The sequence below is a fragment of the Aptenodytes patagonicus genome, chromosome 2 (genome assembly GCF_965638725.1).
Source record: "Aptenodytes patagonicus chromosome 2, bAptPat1.pri.cur, whole genome shotgun sequence".
In the NCBI taxonomy this organism is placed as follows: Eukaryota; Metazoa; Chordata; class Aves; order Sphenisciformes; family Spheniscidae; genus Aptenodytes; species Aptenodytes patagonicus.
Genome location: NC_134950.1, coordinates 81,793,021 through 81,805,369, shown reverse-complemented (window position 1 = coordinate 81,805,369; position 12,349 = coordinate 81,793,021). Strand labels below are relative to the sequence as shown.

The window sequence follows — 12,349 nt, the reverse complement described above, 5'->3', positions numbered from 1 at the left end:
TTCATAGGAGAATAAAGAAAACCATATGAAACACTAAAAGGAGTTAACTGCCTAAATGCTTTTCAATTTTTCTGAAAAAATAAGTTTTATCTAGATTAATTACACTTTTGTTGAGTTTCAGCCTAATGTAATCTTAATCCCTAGAGGCATTCAGCTCTGGAAAGGGTGCTTCATAATAATAACTGTGACAAACTAAAAAATAATTTTCCAGTTTACTGTATTTTTCTACTTAATTACTATGACAAAAATGAAAAGGGAACTACTAATGAAAGTGGACATAGAGATGCACTAGGTACCTTCAAAGTGATGTATAGTAGTTATGTCCTCCGAATTCAATTATCTGTAAAGAGTATTCATGCACAGATTGTGGCTCCTGTGCTTGTCTCTGATAATTTAGCCACAATCTAATGCAACAATAATGATTTTATTTTATTTTTTGGCTCCTTGTTCCCTCCAAAGTGTTTGCTGTTCCCATAGGAGCCCTTTCTCTTTACAAACTGAACAGTTACTTGATCGTTGACACTGCCACTGATTTGTGGCATAACAGGATGATTAAGTATATTGACAGAGTGCCTCATTTACCTACTGATAGGCAACGAACCCTTTGTTTCTTTTCTTTTTTATGATTTTTCATCTCCTCTCTTTTACAATTCATTGAGCTTATATTAGCAATTGACCTGCAACGTGGAAATGTAGGCGCGTTTCACGATGGCTTTAGGCAAACAAGAGGATCATCAGTATACGCAAGAGCGAACCAATTTTTCCATCCTCTGTGAGAATAAAAGAGCCATTTTGAGGCATCTCAATTTGAGCGTTGCTGAAATCTGCACAGCGCAGCGTAATTGCTTGCAGAGACTTGTCCTAATTGGCAGCTTAAGGAAAGAGACACAGACAGTTCTTACCACTTTCCACATGGAAAGTTCTCTGGAGACTGTAGAAACAATTAATAGACGTTTCTGTCTTTCTGCCTAAGGTGCATGACTCGAAAACGCAGATGAAATGATCTCAAATCACACATTGAGGAGTCTGTGAACTTTTCCCAAAGCGGATGGCATTCTTTGGAAAGAGAGAGCTGGGGGGGGGGGGGAGGAATGCGCAGGGTAGAGGAGAGGTTTCATACATACTTTTCTCTCTTTCTCCCATTGTTTTATGTATGTGTGTGCATATGTGCATCTGGAAAACATTATATCTGGATCTTTCCCCTATGAAAACTTCAGAGTGGTATATTTCACTATTGTGATCAAATTAATTGGTTCATTACAAATGCTGAAGGCTTGCGTGTCATTTATTCAGTAAGGACGTTTATATTTTCTCTTTTTTTCATACTAAGTTATTTCAGCGTTTCTCCCACAATGTCTTCTGCTCTGCCTAGGGTTACAAAAATCCATTTCTTAGTTTGTTTCTTTTAGGCTTTTGTTTTGGAATGGATGGTGAAAATACTACAATCCAAGAAGTCTGTTCTAAACCTGGGTTTCCTAAAACAAGTGCTTGTGTTTTCCCTTGGTAGCTGACTAAAAAAATTTGAAGGAAAACTGTTTACTGAGGTTTTAATATGGAGGGTTTTATAACATAGTTAATAATCTATAAGATCATTTTAGATTCTCTCTGGTATTGAATAGACACAAATAAGGGTTTTTTAAAAAACAAACACCCCCGGTGATTCCCCATGTAATCCGTATTGGAGGCACTACATCTGTGATGTACTTCTGCGATGAACGACAGCATCTTTCAATATACTGTCTGCTAGCTTGAACTGGCCCCTCAACCAGACAGGCTCACTGCTTTCTCAAAATAGTCTCACTGCTACCATGAACTCTCACTCCAGCAGTCACCTTGTAATCACAGCAGACACAGGGGAGGCCTCCCCTGGGAGAGGTGTAGAAAATCCAGCGATGGGAGTTTTTAAGTGCAAAGAGCTATTGCTTTGGGTGCTCCCAGCTGCAGGTGAGAGTGTGTTTAACTGGTGGGTAAATACATGTTTATTAAAACGGGAAACATAGATTAATTTGGTGTTTTCATAGCATCCTTTATATTTAGTAACCCATTAAAATCAAGATATAGGAAAGAAATTATTTTTCAGCAGATACTTTCAGTTAAACTCACTGATCCTTAAGATGTGTTTTAGTTTTTTATCTGATGATCATCCTATACACTGGTTCTAGAGAAGATACGCTGGTTCTAGAGAAAAGGCTGGAGGGGAGAGCATAGAATAAGATCAGTCAAGAATCCTGCTACCACTTCTTCTCTCACCTAAGAGCTATTTGCTTTGCTGCAGAAAATGATGGCACATTTACATTTTAGACACATTACTGTGCTCAGTGATGCTGAGAACCCCATGTCCCATTTACCTGACTTGAAGGCTTATCGTAACCTTTATCACTTTTCGTCTACAGCAAAGTCCAGCCAGCTAGCGTTTATTATGCATAATAAATAATAATTAATATATAATAAAATATTAATAAAATAATATTCTTTAAATGCTGGTTTCTTTTCCTTTTTCCCAATTTCCCCTGAATGACTTCACTTGAAATGAATTTGCACTCCAGATATTGCAACATTGCAGCCCTTGTCTGTCTGTATCTACATTTGTTATTATAAAATATATTCTGGCTTTTGCTGTTCAAGGCACGTGTCTATAGCATAAACAGATGCTAGCTTTTAAAGCGAGCACTTCAACTGTGGTAAGTAGAGGCCATATGCAGAGGTTAAGCATGGTCTGCTGACAGTGAGCGTGCCTATGATTTTCTAATGCTTTATTTCATGGAATTTTATTTTTACTCTTTCTGTTTATGGAGGAACGCTATTGCAAGATAACTGTTCTTTAAGGTGTGATCTAACTGTTCTTTAAGGAAGGTTTGTCCAAAGAGAACGGTCATCACAATCTGAAAATCCTAAGGCTTATCATCCTAGTTTCTGAAATATTTGAAATATTTCAAAGGCTAAGGGCTTCCAGAACTTTGTCTTCCCCTTCCAGGTATGATGGCAGGATAAGCATCCATGCCATAGCACTGAAAGGAGGGAGAAGCTCTGCTTCAGTAAATTCTGTTCAACTGTCAGTATGAGGAGCATGAATGTGAACTTTATGAAAATTCCAGAGAAGAGTTCAGGATGTGGGAAGGAATATATGCCTAGTAGACAGCTTGTTTTGAAGCGGACTGTGCAGAGAAGACCTGCACATCCTGCAGGTGTCCAAACATCTCAAATTTGGCAATACCCATAGATTTTAAAACCACAAGGTCACAGTTTTGGTCTTGTTTACATTTTTTCCAACTTCTGGAGCTGACAGTGGAATGAAAAAGAGGAGAGTATAGTTAATCTTTCATCCCTTCAGATGCTGGGAACCCTAAGCTGTGCAGCATTGGATGGACCTCCTAGTCACGGTACACTGCACAGATCCCATCCATGGAGGAGTTCACTGGCATGATAGTCTTTAGAGCTCTTAGAGGATTTTCTTAGAAGTAAACAACTGTATTAATCATTTCTACTGTCAGACAAAAAGGATGTTCATGTAAGAACATGCTGCTTCGCTTTGAGATAAAGACAGGGGCATGCCAGTAGTGTCACGGCCAGCTGCCAAGTGGGAGATGCCTACAGGCTTCTCCGATACAATCGGCTGCTGGGTTTATCCTGCAGCCACATGGTACATGCAGCACGGCACAGCACAGGCCTGCGCCTGCCTCAGGTCAACTCTTACGTGAATCTCCAACTCCTCGATGTACAATAGTCTTCTGGTTAGGACCACTACAGGTGCCAAAACCAGAAGTATAGTTGTCCTCGTTTTTCCTTCTGAACAAGTTCACAATCACAAGAGAAATTATAACAGCATTTTCCTGGTTTTAGACTGCATAGTTCTTACGGTAATAACAAAGAAATACTCATACCTCTTCAACATGTTTTGTAATATATATTTTGTAATATAAATTCTGTTGTTTTAGCAGTGAACAAGCATCATCAGATGTTGCATAGAAAATGCGGATGCAAAGCAAGTGGTCTGCAGACTCGGGCTGTGAAAATGTAACCAGGTGTGCTAGAGTAGAGTCAATTCGTCATTTAATTTCTCTGCCACCATAAAAAATTAGTGCAGATTTCCAAATCAAGTGGTTGCCTAGCATCATAAATGCAATTATTTCCTCTCTTTTGAGTTTGCATCCACATGCTCCTGTCACCACTTACCCTGTATCTGTTATAACCTGAGATGCCTTGCTTTCTGTAGTGGATTTCTCACTTTCTCCTTCACGCTCTCCCATGTGTCTTTACAGTGGTCAGTGTATATCCGTGCTGCTGTCCGCAAAGAAAAAGGATTGCCAATCCTGGTGGAACTTCTTCGAATAGACAATGACCGGGTGGTATGTGCAGTTGCTACAGCTTTACGAAACATGGCCTTAGATGTCAGAAATAAGGAGTTAATAGGTATGTTCTTTCCAAACAATCAGTCTGTTTTGTGGGTTTGTTGTTGGGGTTTTTTTCCAGTTTGCAGCAGGATGAGCACAATGAAAACAATTATTCTCACATTTCTAGCACAATTTCTTTAATTCTTTCTCTTATGTGTCATAGTCACATTTTATGTGACAGCTTAGTGCTATATTGCAAGAAATTGTTAAAATAATTAAACATCATGCAATGTTTCATGATCTGTCATACCCTAATCTCCAGAAGAAAAGCAATGGCTTTGTTCTGCTTTAGCATTTCATTCCTAGGCTGGCAGTAGCACTTGCATCTTCCAGATCGAGGATCTAAGCAGAGCAGCCACTCCTGATCCTCACATTTTCTATTGCAAGTAATTTTGGGGTCATGAAGTGACAAATCATAAAGATTTTAAGATGGTTCCAGGAATTTACTGGGCAGATTAGTAGCTCCAGCAAGAGAACTGGGAGATGCTTGACTCACAAACACATATGCAGTTAAGGAAGAGGACAATAATTTACATAAATCATTGTTGCCCCTGAATTCTGATGGTATGGTAAGCAAACATCTTGGGGTTTGGGTTTTTTTTTTATTTTGTTTAGGTTTCTGGTGGGTTTTTTTAGCTGAAATTCATCCAAACACTGTGGATCGTTGAACTTTTATTTTCATGTTCTGTCTTTGGAAAATAATCACTTCCTTGGTTTTGAACTATTTCAACAGTCATGACAAAATTATTTCTGCTTCTGTACATTAAGAGCATATTTTTTATTCATTTTTGCAAGCTTGTTATCATTACAGCATACTTCTCCTCTACTTTTAATTACAGAATTCCACAAATAGATACTTTGATCATAATTTTTTATTCTTTGTGTCCAGTGCTATCTCAGGGTTAGTGCTTCATTACAGCAGTGTTCTGCAAGTCGTTAAAACAAGGCAATCACGCCCATCACTTACTGTACAAACTAGAGAGATTTCACTGACAAAATGTTGTAAAGCAAATAGAGGTAGAGGTTGGTGAATAGTGTAAACCTGGTGTGATTGCCCAGGGATTGAACTCAAGACTGATGCTTTACCTGCAAGACCAGCCTGCTTGTTCAGCTTTTGTTCGTGTTACAGTTGATAAAATTGGCATGAAATTAGATTTGTTCAATGTATTGTGTTCAGCTTTCAGGAAGCAGGATGCTGCATGTGTGTTCTTAGTGGTTTTTTGTTGTTTTCTAGGAATTTAAAGTAGAAATTACTGCTGAAGCAAGTATATCAGGGTATCTAATCTGGATTAATAACAGACCTTTATTTTTTCTCTCATGATCCACCTCCACATTCAGTCTACAGTATGTCATAGTCTCTATTATTTAACATCTTATTCCTTTATTTGTGGGACTTCCTCTACAGGGTTCACAAACCACATTCATGCTAAGTTTTCTTCTATAGTCTCTTATCCCTACTTATTGACATCACAATAAACTCTTTACAGTTGAATTTACTGAGTATAAACATGGTTTGTAATGCCATGAATTAGACTATATATGGTTACCTTTTCTGTGCTTGATTATTATTTTTTAATTGAAAGTTTTCTTTCCTTCCTAAATAGGCAAATTTCATTTAGGAAAGTAAGGCTAAACATGTGAAAATGGAGCTGTCTTAATACGATGTGCCATTCAAAATATTCGGTAAATTATGGATAATAAGCTTGCACAACCTCCATATTTTAATATTTTATGGAATTCTTGGAGAACATGTGATATAAACAAAGATTAATTTAAAAAAGGTAGAAAAAGTCTGTTGAAAATAATTACCTGCTAAATTTATATATGTAGCCAACCTGTAATGGCTATGCAGTGCTGCTCAGATTTAATTTATTTGTGGGGTGATTCTGGGGAATTGTACTTTATAAGTGCAATACAAATTTGCTGCAGTTTAAAGAAGTCCAAACATGCCAATATGACAGGGAAGTTATGACTAATTCTTGAACCATTTCAGCTGTGATCTTTATATGTCTTCCTTGGCTTTCATCATTGAAATCCAAAGAAACAGTAATAATAGTCATTATTTCTCTTGTTCCTGAATATTTTTTAGCAAATGGGGCATATCATAGAGCTGATTTTCAGAAATGCTAAACACCTGGAGTTGTCAAGGATTTCAGCTCACGTTGTAGGCAGTCCATTTTTGTGAATATTACAGTTCCATGTGTTCTAAGATGCCTTAGCTGTTGTTATGGAAAGGAGGACCCAAGAGGAGCTTCCTGAGGTTAGTCGCTCAAGCATCTTTCTGCCTAGGCAGGATCAACATCCTGGTTATCTTTCCTCCTTGCAGTTTTTGTTTGTGTATCATATTCTTGCGGTGACAAACTCTACCTCACGAACTGGAACTTCCCCCTTAAGATAACCTTTTTTAAAGGTGAATCTTCCAACTGTACATGTAGTAAAATTATATAAGTAGAATTGAGTTGGTTTTTTTTAATGCATCTATAACGCTTTCTTTTCAGTGGTGCTGTGGTTCCATTCCCGGCTGACAAATTTTTACTGAAATGTGCCAGAGAATGAAATATCTCTTTCTGCTGCTGCCAAGCAGCCCATAAATCGGTGTTGAGGCATCTGGCAAATATATCAGAAAGCTTGCTAAAATCCAGACTCACCTGTACCGAGCTACAAAACAAAAAAACCACACCCTTTTTTTTAAATTAACAGAATTTTATTTCTAGACTTCATTGAATTGACCAGTCTGTTTTGTTTTTCGCACAGATCTATCAAGTGTGTTGTTACAATGCTAAAGGTTGGTGCCAGGCTTCTCTTATAATTTAGCTGAGCCATCCCCGTAACAGCATTTTCCTAATTTATACTGAGGTCTTCTTCCTTGGTTTCATTTCAGGCGTGTTCTGTGTCCAAAAGAGGACCCTCTTTTTTCTCCTTTTCCATCGCTTTTGCATTGTGCCATGTGTCTCTAGGCTGAGACAGCGGGCATATTCATCTTTCTCCTTCCCAAAATTAAACTGCACTCAGACCAAGACATGGTAAACCTGGCCTACTTAGTACTGGCACTAGGTAATCCAGCACCCGGTTTCCCCTCCTTGGGCATATTGCCCAGGTGCGTTCCTGGTCACAGTCAGATCACATTCATTTTCCACTTGCCTTTCAGGACCCTCGTCTTCATGAAATAATACCCACTCTGTGTTGCTTCCTGAGAGTGCACACCATGGGAAGGGTTATCAGCCTTTTCTCTCTCCCAGCAGTGCCACAGCTGAGGGCAGTGGTGCTGTGAGTCTTGAAAAGACCCACTGCTGATAATACCTGTTTTCTTCTTCTTTGGTTTCAGCAGTCTAGGCTGCACAGCACCCCTGTGTCCTTCTGGTACCCTAGCATCTTCCTGCTTCTTTTGACATGCTCTGTAAGCATTTTGGAAGGCTTGTTTTCCTTCCTCGAAGCAGATTCTGTCTCTGCTAAGTTTCTCTACAGGGCCATTAGCTTCTCCCCCCGGCTCTACTAGATGCCTCTGAGTTGGCCAAAAATCACATTTTTTTACTTTTGATCATTCACTTAGATAGAAGAAAATCACTTTTGTCCCACAGGTCCTCCAAGCGCTTTATTGATGACCTCTGTGCAGTTATGTCACCCTCGTGTTCCTTCCTTCTCCCTTTATCTTTCCCTCTCTCTCTTAAAAAAAAGGGGGAGGAGGGTGAAGTAGAATAACAAACCCACCCTTCTGTGTCCCTCAGCGCTATATAGGTGCCTTAATTTGAGGATATGGCATTATTCTCCCTCCCCTAGGAATGTCATTTTTAACTTGAGGATTACCTGCAGACCTGCTGCTTCTGGCAGTGCCATGGCAGGATGCCAGTCAGGCCAGCGCCTCGTGCCGGAGCTGTCCCACCATCTTCCCTACAGTGAGCGCACCTACAGACTTTTATTCTCTAAAGCCACACTTTGTTGGAATGATGTCAAAAAATTGCTAATTTAGAATAAGGTTTTTTTCTTTAAGAAACTTGGATCAGCTGGGCAGGGCAGAAAGGCTTAAAAATAAATCCATCTCCTGTAAACAGCATCTTTGCAGGATGAGTTGTTTCCTTGCAGTCTGCTCCAGCAACCTTCAGTGGCTTTCTGATCCAAAAACTGATCCAACTTTCTGTGGATCATCTGAGCCTGCACTGTAGACCTGTGTCCTACTTCAGACAAACTCTCTTTTCCTCTCTAGGGTCTCCCAGCCAGCACTGGTGCAGCAGCCTCCTTTCTTGCTAGTCCCTCTCCCCACTCTGCATGTGAGAAGGCTTTCCGAACCGAGATTCCCCATTCCATCTTGGGGAACGAGCCAGCTTCATCTTTCTTTTATCTGAAACACAGCCAGCAGTTTTCCTCTCTGCTGCCATCCATGACCTCTTTAACAAAAGAGAATATGAAATGTACCGTTAATTGAAAACTATGTGACCTGTTACTCTACCTCCACAGGCAGGTACAGACTGTCCCTGTCAGTGAAATTTTCAAAGGATGAATCTCTGTCCCCAAAATTTGCATTTGCATTGTTCTTGTATATGCATGGCATTTACCTTTGATTTTAAATGACAATTATTGTGGCATTTTAAAGTGCAGTAGGTGGTCTTTCAGAAGAGTTAAGCTGATTTTTCAAGCTGCCCCAGATGAGAAATTTGTCGCTATTCATGTACAGCAGAATATGTACAATATAGGATTTGCCCTCCTGAAGTACAATTTGGAACATGTATTAGTATTGCATTTCATACTGTTTAGTGGTGAGTCCACAGGGTACAGGCTCTGGAGTGAATGCAGAGCTGGAGGTAAAATTTCTAAAATTTCAATACACCGTTTTGTGCTTCAGGTCTTTCTATCAGTTTTCTCTTACCTGGACAGTGGTTTCTAATGCTATTCTGGGTCAATGTTGATTGAGAGAAGTATTGTACTAGTAATTCAAGAGCACCATTCTTTCTCTTGGCTTCTTGGCCTGTATTTTTGTGGTTAAATACAAGATATTTTTAGAGACTGGAAGTATTTTGATCACTCACCCTTGAAAAAAAAGGAGGATAATTCCACCTAAAGGTTTTTGTTGACTTCTTGTTCTGTGTAGAAGATACGTCCTTATGTATCTCTTCCCTTAAAACGTGTAGAGCATCCATGTGTATATTCAGGGCTCTAGATTCTAGGAAGTTTGATGGGATAAATTGAAGTGTTGCAATACTTAAGACATCCTTTTTGTGGCTAATCGCTGTAAAAGCATGATTCAGATAAGTGAAGTTAGTGGTACAATTTCTGCTGCCTTCACAAGGTTTTGATTTAAGTCCTGAAACAGGGCCTGTAGCAGGGGTTATTTTCTAATAACTGTTCCTGAGTTGAGGGCTACGAAGTATCAGTACTGAATTATTCTCAATCCACTACTCATCTGTTGGTAATGCAGTTATAGTTATAAGATATACACAAAATTCAAGGATAGCATATCAATTAACTTGTTACTGAATGCGTGTTGGAATCTGCTTAATCTTGCTAGGTGTCTAAAAGGTCATTGTCTAATATAAGATACCTGTATTAGACTCTCTTCTAGTTGACTGAGAGAGACTCCCAGAAAGTGATTTATTTTATCTAGCATGCAATAAAATGGATCTCACCCTGTATTACTGTCTCATCATTGTTGAGTGATGAAAAAATTCTAGGGAATGTGTAAATTGCCACTGAGTGTATGCCTTGCCATCTCATGAGCAATGTGGATCTATTTGGGTGCCTGAAATAACTGGTGTTTGTTTCAAAGTTTTATTGCTAAACTTGAGAAAGTTTGATTGAAGTATCTATCAGAAGTTCACAACTCTAATGAATTGTTAGACTCGCAGCATAATTCAGGTTGGAAGGAACCTCTCACGAGGTCATCTTGCCCAGCCTTGCACTCAAAACAGGGTCAAGTATGTTATTTCAAAGTGTGATATTGATTCACATTTGGGAAGATTTGCTTTCAGCTGTTAGGCTGAAAACACGTCAGAAACAAGTATTTACATTCTCACAGCAGAATGTGACTCTTCCAGAGCATAACTAACTCCACGGGGTTCTCCTATCTTAGAACATGGCCACATTTTAAGACCGTAACTTTGTTTCAGTATTAACAATAAATCCAAGTGAAAACAGTGTTCACTTTTGTAGTTACAAGAACAGCAGCCATAAGAAATTCTAAGTCCTAGTAATGTACTTCGATGGAGAATATGGGGATGCGTTGGGAGATGATTAAATCAAATATGCAGCTTTCATCCCACTTAGAGTGTCTACATGCAGTTTTCTGTCTTTTTTAAATGTGAGCACTTCTGAATTTCTCACACATACATCGGCAAGGATCTGAGAGATACTGAATTTTTTTATTGAATTTTTAATTGACTTATAAAGTATCTTAGTCACTGAAATGTTAAATTGACATAAATTCGCAATGCACAAGATGCCAGAAAGTGTTAATCAGGAATCGTAGACATTTGTTCGGAAGGGGGTGAAGGCAGAATATATGCTGCAATTTGTTTAATTTGTGTCAGTTTTTGTTGCACATTATTTGTTGTGTTTAATAGTTGAGCTGTGCAAAACCTATATTACAATAAACAGATACCTGAATAAGAAGAGGCTGTCATCACGAAGTTGATTTAGGAAATGGAAGGTACGGTCATGCATTAGTAGCTGGTGCTCCTTACTCTATATCAATGAAGAGAAAGATCATAGAATCATAGAATCATTAAGGTTGGAAAAGACCTCTAAGGTCATCAAGTCCAACTGTCAACCCAACACCACCGTGCCCACTAAACCATGTCCCTAAGCGCCTCATCTACACGTCTTTTAAATACTTCCAGGGATGGGGACTCAACCACTTCCCCGGGCAGCCTCTTCCAATGTTTAACCACTCTTTCAGTAAAGAAATTTTTCCTCACGTCCAATCTAAACCTCCCCTGGCACAACGTGAGGCCATTTCCTCTCGTCCTGTCACTAGTTACTTGGGAGAAGAGACTGACACCCACCTCGCTACAACCTCCTTTCAGGGAGTTGTAGAGAGCAATGAGGTCTCCCCTCAGCCTCCTCTTCTCCAGGCTAAACAACCCCAGTTCCCTCAGCCGCTCCTCATAAGACTTGTGCTCCAGACCCTTCACCAGCCTCGTTGCCCTTCTCTGGACACGCTCCAGCACCTCAACGTCCTTCTTGTAGTGAGGGGCCCAAAACTGAACACAGTATTCGAGGTGCGGCCTCACCAGTGCCGAGTACAGGGGCACGATCACTTCCCTACTCCTGCTGGCCACACTCTTTCTGATACAGGCCAGGATGCCATTGGCCTTCTTGGCCGCCTGGGCACACTGCCGGCTCATGTTCAGCCGGCTGTCGACCAGCACCCCCAGGTCCTTGGTGGATGTTGGTTAAGGTGGTAAAATGCATAATTAAGCTTTGATGTTTTATAATATCTGTATGGCAAAGTCCAGACTCCCTGGTTTCTAGTGTTGTATACATAAGTTAGCTGAGAATTTAAACTGATAAAAGTTTAAATGTTAAATATTTTTTCCATTACAGTGTAAAAGCCTTGTGTCAAGGAGAATTTGACTTTTTGTGTGCCTTCAGCCACTTGTGCATTGCCTTTTGCTCCAGTTTATCTCAAATATATTTCTGACAAGCAGACCTGGTAGTTATAGAGGTTAGGAAAGGTTTCCTTCCTCAGTCATTTCTTATTAAATAACATTCTCAAGTGAAGGGATTTAGGGGGAAAAACAGGGTTGGTAAAACTGAATTCTCATTTTTAGTATCAAAGTCAAGATCAAGCATTTTCAAGACTAGATTAAGTCTCTTGCATCTGAACTTCCCTATTGCCTAAGTATGGCTGTCTGGATTTGGCGGGATTTTTCTCTACTGTGAACCATCTAAAAAGACTGTCGGGTAGGCTTCTGCAGTGGACAGTAGAGAGATAAATGGCACCTCTAGGTGTTCATCCCACTTACCTC

At 39.6% G+C, this 12,349-nt stretch overlaps 1 protein-coding gene across 4 annotated transcripts in view; it reads left to right on the top strand.

Moving 5' to 3' along the window:
• The window catches only part of CTNND2 (catenin delta 2), a 698,912-nt gene that overhangs the window by 615,345 nt on the left and 71,218 nt on the right, over positions 1 to 12,349 (top strand). For all 4 annotated transcript variants that reach the window (XM_076330343.1, XM_076330344.1, XM_076330346.1 and 1 more), the window contains one exon: positions 4,260 to 4,410. In XM_076330343.1, coding sequence (XP_076186458.1) covers positions 4,260 to 4,410 — 151 coding nt within the window. The remainder of the gene's footprint in view (positions 1 to 4,259; positions 4,411 to 12,349) is intronic.